The following is a 16827-nucleotide window of genomic DNA, read 5'->3' on the forward strand; positions in this document are numbered from 1 at the left end:
GTAGCAGGCCTTCCCAAAGGCCACCAGGAAGCCACAGGAATCACAGGAATGCAAATGCCCCCAGGAACGCCAGCTGCCAGGGTTTGCCTGTTTCCAGGGAACAGAGCAAGGGCTCTCCCATTTCACTTTCCAGGCAGGAGGCCACAGACCTCAGCAGAGCTGAGAGCCACAGAGCCTCTGAGCTCCCCCGGACTCCATGGCCCTGGGGAGGGCAGGCAGTTAGCAGGCTGCTTCCTGTAAGTGCAGGGCAGGCCCCTGGCTCCCTCCCCCAGGCCCAGGCCAAATCCCACACTCCCACCTTCCCTGGACCCACAGAGCAGGACTGGTGGCCAGTGAGTCACCTCGGTCTGGCCCCAGAGACAAAAGCAAAATGAGCCTCTGTGACCCAAGTCCCGCCAGCACACAGCAAGGCTCCGAGAGGTGCACCCCCCGGGGCCCCCAGCCGCCCCCTGCAAGCTCCGGAGGCCGGCAGAGCCCACACCCTACCTTTGTAAGGATGCACCATCCCCTCCAACACCTGCACCGTGTTGTCCGCCTGCAGCTGCAGGGACACGTCCCCCACTGCGCCCACCAGCTCCGTGAAGAAGTCTGCGACCTCGGGGCAGTCCTGCAAGAGCACGTAGCGGTCCTGGCGGTTGGTGAAGTACGAGTCGCTCAGGTTCGCGCTGCCGGGAGGAAAGAGGCGGGTGAGGGCTGGGGCCAGAGAGGGCGCGGCAGCGGGACCGGGGGAACTGGCGGGGGCAGGGCGGCGACCAGCTCAGGACCCCACCGTGGCAGCCGACCCCGAGCCCGGCCACTCGAATAAGACGGGGCTTGAGTAGCATGAGGTGCCACAATGGAGGGAGCCATAGGGGTGCCTGGGTTGCTCAGTGGGTTAAGCCTCTGCCTTCAGCTCGGGTTATGATCCCAGGGTGCTGGGATCGAGCCCCGCATCGGGCTCTCTGCTCATCGAGGAGCCTGCTTCCCCCTCTCTCTCTGCCTGCCTCTCTGCCTACTTGTGATCTCTCCCTGTCAAATAAATAAATAAAAAATCTTAAAAAAAAAAAAAAAAGGGAGCGAGCCATGGAGCCCCACCCGAGGCGACAACTAGCTGGGAGAGGAAGAACACTCTCAAAGCTAACTACCCCCCAGGGCTCATCCCCAGGGCCCGGGATTCAGAATCAGAAGGACCCAGGTGGCCACGGTGGCTCCGTGGCTTGTTTCTTTGGTGTTCCTGGCTCTGCCTGAGGAAGATGTTCGCCCTCTCTAGTCTCTCACACACGAAGTGAGATAAACACTACATAGGTCTCTGCGAGGATGACACGCGACAGCATACCCAGGCTCAGAAGAGTGGCTAGCACCCAGGAAGTGCTCAAGAAGCCGGGGCTCCCTTCTGAGCACCCTGTGGGCTTCCAGTAGCCACAGCAGATGTGGTGTTGTAGAAGACACGGAGGCAGTATGACGACTAGAGACATACGACCACATTCTTGAAGGCCTGAGGAGATGGACATTCCTTCTCTGTGTTCCACTAACTTCCACCCCGGACAGTATCCAGGGGATACCCTTGAGGCAAGGCAGCCTACTCACCCGCTCAAGATGACATTGTTGTCAAAGAGGTACACTTTAATGTGCTGCAGGCCGATCGTCTCGTTGAAGCGCTCAGGGATCAGGAGCCTGAGAAGCCCGCGCAGGTTAGGCGTGTGGAAGAGAGAGACGCGGACCTGTTCCGGAAACCTCTGCAGCAGCGGGAGCAGCATAGTGCGGGAGTTCTTTCTACCTGAACACAGGGGTGAGCGGCAACAGGCAATTCACACCAGAAAAGATAGCGAGCCTGGAGGGGAGGAGCCACCTACCGTAGGCCCACGTCTCCCTGTGCTACCCATCCCAATCAGCCAGAACCCCAGGCACCGTTGCGAGCCGGAGGGCCTCAGACCAAATTCTGCTCTGGACATGGACATGTCTCAGAACAAGTCTGGGGCGTTCAGGGCCACAGACAGCTGCCTTATTTTAACACCAGCACCATTCACCCTCCTCCTGGAAACCATACCCCCCGTCCTCCTAGGGGTACCACCCGATTCTACTCTTGGTGTTCCTACTCTGGGTAATAATGGCTCTACCCACCCTGAACCCTTGCCCCAACTCCACAGGAAGACATCCAGGCCTGGACTGGGCCCATTGGCACACGCAGAGCCCCGGTGCATGGCCCATGGCAGGCCACTTAGGTAGCAGAGCGTCTTTCAATGGATAAAATGTCATGGCTAGATGCGCCTGGGGCTCTCAGAGGTCACCACATGGAGCCTGAGAATAAAGCCAGCCCAAAAGAAGGAGGGCCAGCAGATGGGTCTTGGTGACAAGCCAAACCCCCAGATCATGACCCACCACCCAAAGCAGGTCAGTCACAGGAGTCGAAAACAGCCTCTTTTTGTCAGTTTTTCTTTGGGCTTCCAGTCACTTGCTACAGAAGGAATGCTGACAGACAGCCAGACAGTCTAGGCAGTCTTCGAACATCCTGGCTTTTGCGGGGCGGGGGGAGGGGGGGGACAGACACAGACGGATGGGGATGGGACAGGACAAGGGCGTAACTCCGAACAAGGGTCTGAAAGAGGAAATGTCAGAGCAGGCGGGAGTGTGCCAGACCTACCTCTTGAGCCCCGCGTGAAGTCCAAGAGGATGGACACCTTGAGGTCTGAAGGAAACTTGGCTTGGAGTGACTTTTCCAGAGTGTGTTCCAGGCAATCTACCTGCCAAGGAAAGAACCCCAAAAGAACAGAAGTATAAGATCCAAGAAGATGATTATGTATTAAAAGAACAGACGGAGGGGTGCCTGGGTGGCCCAGTCAGTGAAGCATCTGACTGTTGGTTGTCAGCTCAGGTCTCAATCTCAGGATTGTGAAGTTCAAGTTCAAGCCCCACACTGGGCTCCACAGCAGGTGTGGAGCTTACTTTAAAAAAAAAAAAAAAGGATCAACTTGCCAGGTAACCCCCCACACACACGCACGCATCCTCTTGGAACACACATCTGCACCATGAGACTTCTTCGGAGACCAGTAACAGTAACCAGAAGGTGCCACCCAGCTCCCTCGTCCAGCCAGGCCTCTCAGGGAGAGCGCGTCTGTGGGTCAGACACTTTGCCCAAGCACCTGACCTTGCCACTCTGGGAAAGGCTAAGACACGAGCTCTCACACATTTCAACAGACAATCCCCACAGACACACACAGCAAACAGTGCCTACACAGGGACAGCACTCGGTAAATATTTGCTGAACCAGTGAATCCAAGACAAAACCTGCCCCCTGGCCACTCTCCATGGGCTCGACACGATATTCTTCTCCCAGAAGAACAAACAGGCTTCCCAAGCTTGCAGTAAAAGTGTGTCCTGAAGACAGAAGGAGACCTCCCTGCGGGGTGGGGGGGGGGACAGGAAAGGACAGAAGTGCTTCTGCTGACCCACCGTCCCATTCCTGCTCCCAGTCCCTGGTATTTCCCAGCTCCTACCTGTGGGTTTCCAGACAAGGAGGAACCCGGAGAAAACACTGTGGGCACCAGGCCAATTTCACAGCCCAAGTGGAAAGCCATCTGAAGATGAGGACAACAGAACGGTCTCACTCCCACTCGCGTGAAGTCAGCCCACAGACGGTGCCTGCGCGCCAACCGCGTGCTGGACTCCCGCTGCAGGAAGCACGCCCTGAGCTAACCCGTGATTTCTGCTCCTTCCCATCCTGCCCATCTCCCCACAGGCGACAAGTGTGGTGTAATGTCAAGTCCAGGTGGACCAAGGCAGGCCACAGACCGGGCACCTGACCCCAGCCTGACATGCGCTTTGGTCCATTTGTCTAGTGCAGGGTCAGAAAATCTGCTCTGCGAAGGGCCAGGCAGTAAACACCCTGGGCCTTGGGAACCAGACGGTCTCTGTCACAACTCCTGAGTTCCGCTGCTGCGGCCAGAGAGCGGCTACAGACAACACGTTTGTGAGCAAGCACAGCTGTGTCCCAGTAAAGCTTCACCTACAAACACAGAAATCTGATTGCACGGGCTTCTATGTCACAATTAATCTCCTCCTTTCAAGTTTTTTCCAGTCATCCGAAAATGCAAAGACCATTGTCACCCACAGGCCATAGAGAAACGGGCAGCGGGCCGTCGTTCAACGAGTCCGAGACCAGCACACAGAGCAGCCTCGGAACCGCGGTGCAGGGTGCAGAGGACCTGTGGGCGAGGACGAGCCCCCGCCCCACACCCCTCACCAGCCCTCCTGACTGGGTCAGCCCTCCTGACCCCCAGCAGGACAGGGCGGCTCGACCCCAAGCCCAGGGCACCGCACAGCCAGGGGGAGCGGGGCGATGCACTGCTGCCCTGGGACCACCCCCACCTCAAACCTTACCAGTTCCTGTTCCAGAGGACCTGTCCCCAGGTAGAGTGACGCCATCACCACGCGTCTCTTGGCCACGTTGATCTGACTCTGAACGAGAAATAAGTCACAGTCATTTCCACAGCTCACAGAGGACACCAAACAGGTAAGGCCCCGGGCCCAGCTCTGCCATCCGAAGCGAGCCGCACGCTAACAGCAACCACCCAACTAAGGACCCACGATCCTCATTTAAAACACTCCCGAGGGGCCCCCGGGGACTCAGTCCATTCAGAGTCTGCCTTCGGCTCAGGTCATGATCTCAGGGTCCTGGGATCGAGCCCCGCATCGGGCTCCCTGCTCGGAGGGGAGCCCGCTTCTCCCTCCCCCTCCGCTGCTCCCCCTGCTTGTGCTCTGTGTCAAGTAAGTAAAATTTTTTTAAATCTTAAAAAAAAAAATACTCCCCCTGAGAGGCATGACCTGACTATACAAACCATGACACAGCCATCAAAAGAACGAAGGCGGCGTGTGACAGCGACCTGATACGACGTCCAACGTACTGCGGGGACGGAAGCCATAGCTGCCCTGGGCGCAAACCACGCCCCATTCACGAGCCCCCACCCCCGGGGAGGGCAGCGCACGTGGGGCATGTGCAGGGCACAAGAGCACGTCCCTAAGGGGCAGAGGTGGGGAGTGTGGGAGCCAAGGCACGTGCTGCTCTGCCCCGTCCGCGCCCGCACGGCTGGCCTTCACGATGAGCGGGCGCGTATTTCCTCTGAAGCGCCGACGGGTCCCCGCACAAGGAGAACAGACCCCAGCACTCGGAGATGACTGTGTCACCTCCGTCCAAACAGGCCGAGTGATCTCTCCAGACCTGCTCCAGTGTGGGGAACCACGACGCCCTCCGGAGCTCGAAGCACCCTGCCTGGTGGTGGGGCGGGGGTGGGGGTTCGCAGAACGACGGGTGGTGTGCCAGAGGTCAGGCTCCGGAAGGAGAGGCAGGAGGGCCAGGCCTTGCAGGAGGAGGGAGGCAGGAAGCAGGGCACACGCCTGCTTTCCCACCCAGGAGGGATGCGGCACCCACAGCCCGCACGGCCGGCACGGGAGCGGCACCGACCACAGAAACACACGAGCGCACTGGCACGAGGCCTGCAGGCCAGGAAAGCACAAGATAATGTCCCACGTTCGCCGTCTCCTCGGCTTGGGTGTTTGGGAAGCGGATGCCAGCAGGGAACACGGTTACACGGAGCGAACCGTGACTCAAGCGGAGGCACCTCGGCTCAGGCGCTGGGACGAGGGCTTGCAGGCCAGGCAGACCGCAGGCTGCACTCGCCTCTCAGGGAGCAGGGCCGCTCTGTGGGCCCAGGGAAGCACACACCCCACGCAATCCTGCACCAGAGTCCGCCCGGGACCGGTTCAAAGGGCAAGATCAGGGGTTCCTCGCAGCAGGGCCAAGCCCTGGGGCCCTTCCTGTCCCCCACGGCCCCGCCCAGGCAGGTGCTCAGCCAGGGGACGGCCACGCCGAGACGCAGACGGTCCTTCAACCCCGAGCTGACTAGAACACGAAGAACAGCCTCTGCAACACCTGTTTCTTCCAGCCGAACAGAACCAAGCAGGAGCAAAGAGCAACGCACCCTAACATCCCTTCTCCACAAAGATGCCAGGACCGATGAGCAGCGCAGGGAAGCGGTGTGAGCACGTGCACACACACACACACACACGCGCGCGCGCAGAACGCTCTCTGGAAGGAGCCAGTCAGAAATTAAGCTGAGTGTGGATCTACGGGACAAGAGGCCAAAAGGAAAAAGTACAAGTATCCAAATCAAGCACAGTTTATTCTGTAGGAAAATTAATTTCTACACGTATTTCCTATTCTCTACCACCGTTCCGCCTGTCTGACCTCATCATACCTTAATTCTAACATCACTGCTAATTTGAACCCAGAGGATTCGTGTTAATAAAAATTAATCAGGGGGGCGCCTGGGTGGCTCAGTGGGTTAAGCCTCTGCCTTCAGCTCAGGTCATGGTCTCAGGGTCCTGGGATCGAGCCCCGCATCGGGCTCTCTGCTCAGCGGGGTGCCTGCTTCCTCCTCTCTCTCTGACTACTTGTGATCTCTGTCAAATAAATAAAAAAATCTTTAAAAATAAATAAATAAAAAATTTTAAAGAATAAAAATTCATCAGCTTCGAACGACTCATTCCAACCTGCAGTTTCACCTGGAGTAGCGAGACGGGCCACGAACAGCTGAGCACTGCAAGCTCCAGCCCCTAAAAGCAAAGGCATCGCTGCCCGGACAGAGGCCCAGACTTCAGACACAGTCTCAGGAAAGAACAGGGATCGTAAGGCCTAAAATCAGGTGTCCACATTCTCCAGCGACCGGGAAGTCCAGCCACTTCCTGCACATCAAGTCTCACCCACGAGTCACAGCTGAGTTTTCCCCCCGGCACACCCGCCTATCAAGACACCACTGTGTCCTGGGGATGTTTCCAGGGGAAGGGTCTGTCGTGCTGTGACATCGTTAGCCAGGGCGCCCACACGCCCTCACTAACCTCTCTTCCAAAGGAACCGATGGAATCAATCTGTCCACAAGGATCAAGATCACTGCCCACCCACCCTGAGCTACTCTACCTGAGACGTTAGCCGCGCACGGGAGCCTCTGATGATGGCACAACTCAAGCATTTGTGAGCCTGAAAACCTAACAGGGAGAAGAACCCACAGCAAGAAGCCGAGCAGCCGTCAGAAACTTCCGGAACGGAAGGCACTTCTGCTCAGGACTCACTCGTCCTCACGCCTGCAAGCCTCTATCTCAAGCGTCCGTCCCTCTCTCCCGTGAACACAACTTACCTTCATGAGCTCGAAAAACTCGGCCGGGGATGAAAGCACCCTGACGTGGGAACTGGAGACCCCAAACTCTGGGACCAGGTTTCGGATCCACTGGAACCTGTGCACACCCTCTGGACACAGGCAGCAAGGTGGGGAGGTGACCTGGGGGACAGCTGGAGACAGCAAAGGAGCCAAGAGCAGCCATGGCGACCTGGTTAAAGAGACACGGAAAGGGTCACACTTCTCAAACACTTCCTCGGAAGTCTCTCTCAGCTACGGGGGCCCCGCACGTGAGGCGGACGGGAATTTTTTTTTAACCAATTCCAGATTCTCTAGACCATTTTAAGTGAGCCCAAGTCAAACTCTGCAAAGGTGCTTTTCCTTCAGCTCCTACTAGCTGAGCAACCTGAGAAGTGCCAATGCCCACAGAGAAAGCCCAACTGGCAGTTGGTTCCAACGGCTCCAAGTCTAGAGTGGCTGCGAGAAACCACCCAGACAGAAACCACCGCGGGGCTGACACCGGGTGGCCCTGCCAACCTGGCCTGCAGAAGGCTGCTGGCGACGGCCCGGAGCCTGGGCAAGTCTGGGTGAGGGAGCCCCCTGCAGCCCAGGGCTGTGGAGAGGAACGAGGTTTTTATTTAGGGAAGGACCCAGAAAAACTAAATTTTCTCTTGGATCCTCGACTGTGGAGTGAGGGGCGGAGCAGGAGGAGCCTGGGGGGCCATCTCAGCAGCGGACCACGTCTTCCTCGTCTTCCTCGGGGCTCACAGCACAAGCCGCGCCCCGCCCCCGCCGGCCGGCCGCCTCCACTGCGGCAGAGACAGCAGCAACTGAGGGCTGCTCACGGAAGCACACACCTGCCGCTGCCGCCTGCCGCCTGCCCCCCGCCGACGGGGCGGCCCGGGGAGGGGACACACCCAGAGCCCCACGCAAGCCGGGCCCTATTCTCAAGTCCAGCAAACAGTAGCAGGAACATCCTCTGCGGTGCGTGCCCTTCTACTACCATCCAAGGGGGCCCTGGGGAAAGGGCGCCGGAACACCCCAAGGCCTGAAGGGTCACAGATTCCAGGAAGATGACTTCATTCACTTGCTTCACGATAAAGCACTGAATCTTCCCAGGGTGCAAACGGCCCTACACAGACGCCAGATGGCCCACAGCTGTGCTTCCCAGAAAGCCCACTGGTCTGTCCCAGCCGACTCACTGCCAAGAAAACTTTAGTCAACGGGGGGAAGGTAGCAGCTCTGTAGATCCTGGGAAGTCGGGGGCTGGCCTGGGGCCCTTGGTGCAGAGTGGGGAGAGCGGCTAAGCTTTCTCGCTGTCTCAGAGAGGGGGTGACGGCACTCGGGGGTACCAGCTTGCTAAGGTCCTCCAGCTTCCAGCTGACCAGCAGCAGCGGGCCAGCGAAAGGCTTAGACGCAAAATCTAGGGATTGCTGCCTCGATTTCCCCAACCGCAGGCCTTACTCCCCCCACGCTCAAAGCAAACTTCCAGGAGGAGAGGGAAAGATCCTTTAGTCCAGTAGAAAACCACGAGACAGTGGGAAAGTCTGCACGACACTCTATCCATCTGAAGCCCCAGAGGGGGCCTAAAGTCTAATTTTCATTAATTAAACATGGTCTGTTTGAGGTGGAAAACCCCACAGCAGCGCCACACCAACGATCTCCCAGCCTCACGGCACTTATCCTCTCTCAGCCCATACCGACAAAGAACCAGGGCGACCGCTAACACCACCGCCCCGCCCCGCCGTCCGTCCACGCATCCTTCCCCTGGGCCAGGAGACTCCCATCGACTCCCCGAAAGGAAGCTGCGGAGACACGCTCCAGCACACGGCGACCGAGAGAGGGCAAATGCCGGCTCGGGCTGCAACCCCAGGCACCGTGTGAGCGCTGTTCCGGCCTATGTGGGGGGCACAAGGGGCAAGCAGCCCAGACGCCGCCCCCACGAACCTGGCGGCCTCACAGGCTTCCTGCACACCTGAAACCATCTGAGAACGACACTGGGGGAAAAGGCCACCAGGAACTGAGGGTGGAACTGGGCAGCACGTGTGTCTAGAGTGACGGCAAAGGGGAGCTGGTGGTGCTGAGCGCCTGGGGAGGCCGGAGGACACCCTCTCTGCGGAGGGTCAGGCAGGGCGCTCGGAGGGGCTGCTCCAGGCAAGGAGGGGGCCGGGCCAACGTGAGCCACGGGTGCTGGCAAGCGCCACCACCTGCGGGAAAGCCCGGGAGGGTGTCCGCAGCCAGTCCAGAGGACGCAGGCGCCCAGGGCCCCACCGTCAGCCCGGTCCTGGCCCGGAGAGACAGCGGGTAGGCTGGGGCGGGCCGGGCTCCGGGCCCCGGGCTGCTGCGGGCAGGCCTCGTCCCTGCCAGGCAGCTCTCCCCGGGAAGGCTCCACCAGGGCCTCGGTCCAAGACGTGTTGAGGGCTTTTTCATGCTGGCTTCCTGTTTAATCTGCGTGCTGGCGGGTTTATTTCTGCTAGAGAGGAGAAGGGGCTGAAAGCCAATTAGGTGCAGGGAGTCGGGGAGGGGGAGACCCAGCCCTCAAGCAGCAGTTCCAGACACCCGAAGAGGAAGGTGCTCTGAGGAGGTCCCCCGGTGACCGGGCCCGCGACGGCTCGGGCACGGTGGAGACCACACCTAGACGCGGGACACTCGAATCTAACTGGAGGGCCTCCGCTGGGGCAGAAGCAGCCAAGCCCAGGTCCGCTCGGGGGTTCATTTTTTCTTTCGCTTCAGCCAGAAGCCCACGGGGGGTGCATTCCCGCTTTCCACAGCCCAACTCCCGGGCATCTTCCCAGAAGAGGTTGTTCCCGGAGCTAGCAGCACCCCCACCATGCAGTCACCCCAGTCTCCAGGGGCGACCACCTGCACAGGCAAGTCCCCTCACCCCAGGGAGGCTTACTAAGAAACCACAGGTCCCAGGTCAGAAGCCCAAGCCCAGAGAGATCTGAAGAGCTGCGGTTCCTTCACCAAAAGAGCAGAGCCGTGTCACACGCGCCATTCAGAGAACTAACCCGGCACACACACAATTTCCACATCTAGACCCCGACTCCCCTGAATCATCTTTCCAGGACCATCCAGCTCCAGTTTCTAGTTACAAAGAAGAGGTGGGGGGGCAGGTTCAGATAGAAGAGGAAGCGGGGCGCCAGCTTCTGCTGACTCAGGAATACCATGGAAGTCTGGAGAACAGGGCCAGGGCAAGCACCTAGGGACACTCAGGCAGGCCGGTGGCACAGGCAGCAACAGCAGACAACGCAAACGGGTTCCCAGCCGACAGTTCCAACAGTGAAAGGAGCCAGCGGGCTCTGGGAAGGGCAGGCTCCAGCCACCCACGGGACACCTGACTTTGGGTACAGGTTCAGCCTCGGGATTTAAGGCTTCCCATGGAATCTGCAAAGTGCCTGCCCTGGGCCGCAGGCTGGGTCTAAGTGCTGAAGACCCCTGACCTGGGCCCTCCCCACCCAGAGAGACCTGTGCGGGCAGGGTGAGGGGAAGGCTTCAGGGCGACTCTAAAAGGGCACAGGGAGCATGAAGCCAGGGAGAGGCAGAGAGGAGGGAAGTTTCTTCCCACCGTCTCTAAGAGAGATCCACATCTGAACTGCCAGACTAAGGTGCTCTTGTCCCTAAGCCCCCAGACTGGGGGGGTGGGGGGGGGTGGCCAGCCACTACACGAAGACCGCGGAAGCCTACCCAGCCTAGAGGGCAGTCCTGGGTGCGACAGGGCAGCCCATCCCTCCTGCCGGGCAAGGGATGGCAGTGGGACTTGAGTTCAGAATAATCAGTCACTCAGAAACTGAGCATAAGAGCCCCAGAGACACAACCAAATGCAGCTACTGACACGGGGCCTCAGGGGAGAGAGAGGCGTTTCTCCTTTTTGTGGGGAGATAGTTTTCCATTTCACCGAACATCTTAAAGTTGTGTGTGCTCCATGGAAAAAGACTGGCACACCTTGTACTTTTCCTCTGTCTGGATGTGCAACAATGTGCCTGGAGGTGCAACCGAGTTCCGTGGCCAGTGGCGAGATGCCAGTAGAGCACAGCGGGGCACCCAGGGGGCTCCATCCGTGAAGCATCTGACCCTTGACTTCAGCTCAGGTCATGATCTCAGGCTGGTGAGCTCAAGGCTCTGTGCTGCGTGTGGAGCCTGCTTCAGATTCTCTCTCTCTCTCTCTCTCTCTCCCCCCGTCTGCCCACTTCCTACCTCCCTCTCTCAACAAAAAAACAAAAACAAAAACAAAAAACAAAAAACAAAAAAAAAAGGGGGGGGGGAAGAAGAACTAGAAAGGCAAATACTGAGAATTACACCCAGGTCTACACTTGACCTTTACATGTCCCCTCCAAGGCCTCTCTGCCTCAGATCTGATCCCCAGGGGCTGCAGACTGTCCCCCACCACCCAGTGGGGGGAAAAAAGTAAAAGTAAATCAAGGAAGCTGACCAACCTCTCAGGGTCTTTCCTAAAGGAGGCACCAGGGGCTCTGAACAAGAACGCAGTGATGCGGGAGAACGGAGCACAAATCCCCGAAAGACAGTCCAGAAGTTCTACCCTCTGTCCTGTACCATACTCGGGACATTTACTAAGTAGCCCCCACTACGGGCTCTGATATGCTCTGAGTCCACGAGCTCTTCTGGAACTATAAGATAAGATTCGTGGTACAAGCTCTGTGGCTTGGGTCTCATCCAAATCTGTACAAAATGATGAAAAAAGAAGTTCTTAAAAGAAACTAAGTTCTGTGGACTGCAGTATTTTCAGAAACTACTTTTTAAGAAAAACCCACCCTCCCCCCTCACTCATGCACACTTCAACGTCAGAAAGTGAGCTAAGGAGAAAAGCACAATAGTCACACACTTCCTGAGAAGCACACAAACTACGCGAAGGAGCCGTGTATTTCCTGCGTCCCCGCCAGCAGGCGGCCCTTCCCGACTAACGCAACCCCCAAGTCCAAGAAAGGGAAGTGAGTGTGAATTCCCGTAGGTTACAGAAGACCAGCGGCCGCTGCTCTCCCACAAGCCCAGCATGGGAGGCCAGGCTGCCAGCATCTGACTACATGCTGACCAGATGACTGTCCTCTTGACTTGCCCAAAAGGAAGTCGATCACATCCAGTGGCCAGAAAGGGAACATAACCTACGGTACACCTCGGGGTGGCCCAAGCAGCGGGCAAAGCAAAGTGCCTGACGAGAACCAATCACATATTCTACTAACCCAAAGGCTTTGACCAGCTGGACTTCCCAGCAGCCTTGAGAAGAACTCGTTTACATGAATCAGATGACATGTTTACAAGTGGATTATCTACCAGAACACTTTAATCCCAGGCTAGCTGCTCTCCCTCTAGGAGCACACAACTGATTGACCCAGCCTAATTCATCACGAGCGGCTATGCGTTAATATGAACTCAACAAAGCTACAGTTTGGGGCGCCTGGGTGCCTCAGTCGCCTAAGCATCTGCCTTCGGCTCAGGTCATGACCAGGACCCTGGGATCCAGTCCTACATCAGGCTCCTTGCTCGACAGGGAGTCTGCTTCTCCCTCTCCCTCTGCCTGCCACTCTCCCTGCGTGTGTGCATGCGCGCGCACTCTCCCGCTGTCAAATAAATAAATAAAATCTTAAAAAAGGAAAAATAAAGCTACAATTTAAAAATCCATTGTAGGGACACCTGGGTGGCTCAGTTGGTTAAGCCGCTGCCTTCGGCTCAGGTCATGATCCCAGAGTCCTGGGATCGAGTCCCGCATCGGGCTCCTTGCTCAGTGGGGAGCCTGCTTCTCTCTCTGCCTCTGCCTGCTGCTCTGCCTGCTTGTGTTCTCCCTCTCTGACAAATAAATAAATAAAATCTTAAAAAAATAAAATAAATAAAATAAATAAAAATCCATTGTAAATCTTATTCCAGTCCTCTGTGAGATGAGAATCTGAATTATCTGGGGAAATTTATGCTTTGATTTTAAATATCCCCCTCCCACCCACTCTACTACTACAAATAAGCCAGGAGACAGTTCTACTAAACTCTAGCGAAGTGTCATGAAGTTCAAAGAAGTAGCTTCTGGAAATCTGGTGGTCCCTCAGAGTGGAAACTACTAACAAGCTGAACTGGGGTACGCCGACCTGCCACTATGACGTCAGACACAACAGTGTTTCTAGACCACTAATTGGAAGTAATTTTAAGTAGCATTCTCTGTCACAGTGGCTGTCTCTGTAACTAACAAAGAAACCACCCTCCCTCCAGCCCTCTTGTTAGCCACGAGGTTTTAACAGGCACTCCAACAGGTGAGTCAGATTGGCAGGCTAAAATCTGACAAAGTCTAAGCTCATGACTACACAGAACTATTATCAATGAATTAACAATCAGAGTTACAAGAAACCACACCATTCGGGGAATGAGGAGTTGTGAGATATTTTGGGGAAAAAACGAAAGTCAGCAGCCAATACAGGATGAGTGGCCATACAGACCAGAGAAACCCCAAACACCAAAGGCCACAGAGTCGGGAAAATCTGCAAACTGAATAAGGCAAGAGGAAAAAAAAAAAAAAAAGGTCAGAAAGCTAAAGCGTTGTAACAACACTGGTCAAAGCACTTATCTTCAGTCCTAGCAAAGCACTGTAAGGATTATAAAACACAAATTTATGTATTTTTATAAAAGACTTTATTTGTTTTTAAGAGAGACAGAGCGTGCACAAGCAGGGGAGGGGGGGGTAAAAGGAGAAGCAGACTCCCCACTGAGCAGGGAGCCCTATGTGGGACTCGATACCAGGACCCTGGGATCATGACCTGGGCTGAAGGCAGACATTTAACTGACTGAGCCACCCAGGCGCCCCCACAAATTTCTTTAGAAAACATAAAACTTGGGGCGCCTCGGTGGCACAGTGGGTTAAAGCCTCTGCCTTTGGCTCAGGTCATAATCCCAGGTCCTGGGATCGAGTCCCGCATAGGGCTCTCTGCTCAGCCGGGAGCCTGCTTCTCCCTCTCTCTCTGCCTACTTGTGATCTCTGTCAAATAAATAAATAAAGTCTTAAAAAATATATATTAAAAAAAACATAAAACTTGGTGGGGGGTGAGGGCACTGGATGATGGGCATTAAGGAGGGCATGTGATGTGATGAGCACTGGGTGTTAGACGCAACTATCAATGAACACTACATCAAAAACTAATGATGTACTATATGTCGGATAATAGAATTTAAATTAAAAATAACTAAAAACCCCACAAAACTTATGTTTCTTTAAGTGAGTTTCTGGTTTAATTGTTATACAACACTCTCTCTCTCAGCTTCATCAAAAAGAAATATTATGCCACACCTACAGCATCCATTTACAAAAAGGACTTTGGGGAGTCAGTCTGGACTACTCCCACTGCCACATTGCTTCTCTCCCCACTAGCACCGGAAAAAGACACTCAAGAGAAACGTCTTTTTCAAAAGAATTTGTGGAGACTGCCCCCAACATCCCTTAGCAGTCAATTTCAACGTTAAACAATGAACAATGAATTGTTTTTCGCATCGTTTAAACACACACAGGGAAATGACAAACTTGCCTGAACACCTCATCTTTGAGTAGAGAACATTTCTTGAAACCTTAAACCAAATTTCCCGGTGGTTTGATGCCAAGACGGAGAAGTCACCTGATCTCACCACCCACTGCAATGGCCAGGTCTTGGCTAAGCACCAACTACAGAAAACGCAGAGGCCACCTCGCCCCCGGCCCCGCCCCCACCGGGGCTGGGCGATGGGAAGCTTAAAGCCATTCTGATCAGCAAGCCTCTGAATGGCTCCAGACTGATGCTATCACCGAAAAGTTACCCTGAACCAAAGTTGAAGTTTGGCTGAAAATCATCCACTGTTACTCGGGAGAACGCAAGCTCCTTCCCATAAGCAGAAACAGCACGCACGACTGGACCACAGATCTGCGCGCGGAAGCCAGGACATCCCACCGCACCCAAGCAGCACAGATAAAATCTGAGATAATGCAAACTCTTCTAAAGGACGCACCTCTATTTTTTTTTTTTTTTTTTCCTTTAAAGGGCCAAGTGTAGAGGCGCCTGGGTGGCTCAGTGAGTTAAAGCCTCTGCCTTCGGCTCAGGTCATAATCCCAGGGTCCTGGAATCGAGCCCCGCATCGGGCTCTCTGCTCAGCGGGGAGCTTGCCTCCCTCCCCACCCCGCCTGCCTCTCTGCCTACTTGTGATCTCTGTCTGCCAAATAAATAAAATCTTAAAAAATAAATAAATAAAGGGTCAAGTGTAAGGCTTGCGTCTCTCTGACAAGAGAACCATTTGCACACACGAGATCTCTTTTCCCTGTAACGTTAGCAATGCCAACAGGCCTCTTAGGTCAGCACGCTCTTGGCCAATGTTGACTCTGAAAGACCACTGCCTGAATAAGCGGCCTCAGAGCCTCCTCCCCCACTTACATAACTCACTTCAGTACTTTTCCAGAACACGGGCCCTTCGGGGAGTGTGAAGGGGGTTCCGAGTGGTTCCTCCGCCCCGGCCCGAGAGCCCCTGACTCGGGATTGCTTCACAGCCCTCTCCCACAGAATGCGCGAAGCGCCGCACGCACAGACCCCGGACGGGCTCATTCACCCCGACCGGGCCAAGCCGCAGCCGCCACCGCGCCAGGCACAGACCCCCTCAGATCTCGAGCGGCGTCTCCCGCGACCAGACCCTCCAACGCCCGCCGCGGGTGGCCCCGGGGAGCTCGCGCTCGGTCCCCGCACGCCCCCGGCCCCCGCGTGAGCGCACTCCTGGCGCGGAAGGGAGGCAGGGCTGCGGCCGCGCCCCCGCCGCAGCAGGCCCGGCCGCCTCTCACCTCCTGCGCCGGCGGTCCCGGTTCCTGCCCAGGCGGTCGGACAGGCGCCCCAGGAGCGCCGCCAGCCCGGGGCGGCCAGGCAGCAGGCCCAGTAGCCGCCTCCAGAGCACCGGCCCCGCCGCCGCCGTCGCCGCCGCCATGGAGACTCGGCGCTTCCGCTTCCGGCGCGCAAGAACTTTATTGACAGCGGCGCTCGCGGACACGGGGAGGGGGCGGGGCTGACGCAGGTGAGCGGGCGGCGCGCAGGGCGCAGGCGCAGCGGGCTGAACAGCTTCTCTCCCTCCCGCCCCGCCCCACCCCGCGCTCCTGAGCTTGCTGGCCTCGCGCCCGCCAGGTCACGCCCAGCACCCAGCCTCGGGGACAGGTGCGCTGGGCCGGCCCCCGAGCGTACGGTTCTGCGACCCGAGAGCCGCGCGTCCGTGGAGCCGAGAGCACCCCCTGTAGCTGACCTTCAAAAGGGACACCTTGCAGGATCCTGAAGGGGGAGAGGCGGTGGGGGGAAGATGGGGTCCGAAACACGGCGTTCCTGGGACGACCCACTGGGACAGAGGCTTGGGAACTAGGAGAGCGGTGGGAGATCGCCACATCCTACTTGTCTTGGCCCAGAGAGTGTTGTGAGGGCTCAAGGGTTTGGATACACCTGATGCAGAATCTTCCACATCCCCTGTCCACCCAGGTATCCCAAGGAAGTCGGTTACGTGCTCCCTGCAAGGATGTTCTTGGCCCTGTTCGAGGTATCAGCAATGCGCAAGCCGGGGCGCCGGAGTGGCTTAGTCCGGGAGGCGTCTGCCTTCCTCTCTGGTCAGGATTCCAGAGTCCCGGATCCGGTCCCACATGGGGGGGTGGTCCCTGCTCAGCGGGGAACCTGCTTCTCCAGAACTCTGCCCGCCGCTC

General features: G+C 56.8%; 1 protein-coding gene across 1 annotated transcript in view; it reads right to left on the reverse strand.

Moving 5' to 3' along the window:
• PGS1 (phosphatidylglycerophosphate synthase 1) overlaps positions 1-16088 on the reverse strand; it is a 36002-nt gene extending 19914 nt beyond the window's left edge. Inside the window, exons 1-6 of the mRNA XM_032870482.1 lie at positions 15934-16088; positions 7167-7356; positions 4357-4434; positions 2621-2720; positions 1567-1756; positions 487-665 (exon numbers count right to left, since the gene is read on the reverse strand). Of these exons, the coding sequence (XP_032726373.1) occupies positions 487-665; positions 1567-1756; positions 2621-2720; positions 4357-4434; positions 7167-7356; positions 15934-16073 (877 nt within the window). The 5' untranslated portion in view covers positions 16074-16088. The remainder of the gene's footprint in view (positions 1-486; positions 666-1566; positions 1757-2620; positions 2721-4356; positions 4435-7166; positions 7357-15933) is intronic.
• Positions 16089-16827: the final 739 nt, after the last annotated feature.

Source organism: Lontra canadensis, unplaced genomic scaffold (genome assembly GCF_010015895.1).
Source record: "Lontra canadensis isolate GAN:19392208 unplaced genomic scaffold, GSC_riverotter_1.0 scaffold41, whole genome shotgun sequence".
Taxonomy (NCBI): domain Eukaryota; kingdom Metazoa; phylum Chordata; class Mammalia; order Carnivora; family Mustelidae; genus Lontra; species Lontra canadensis.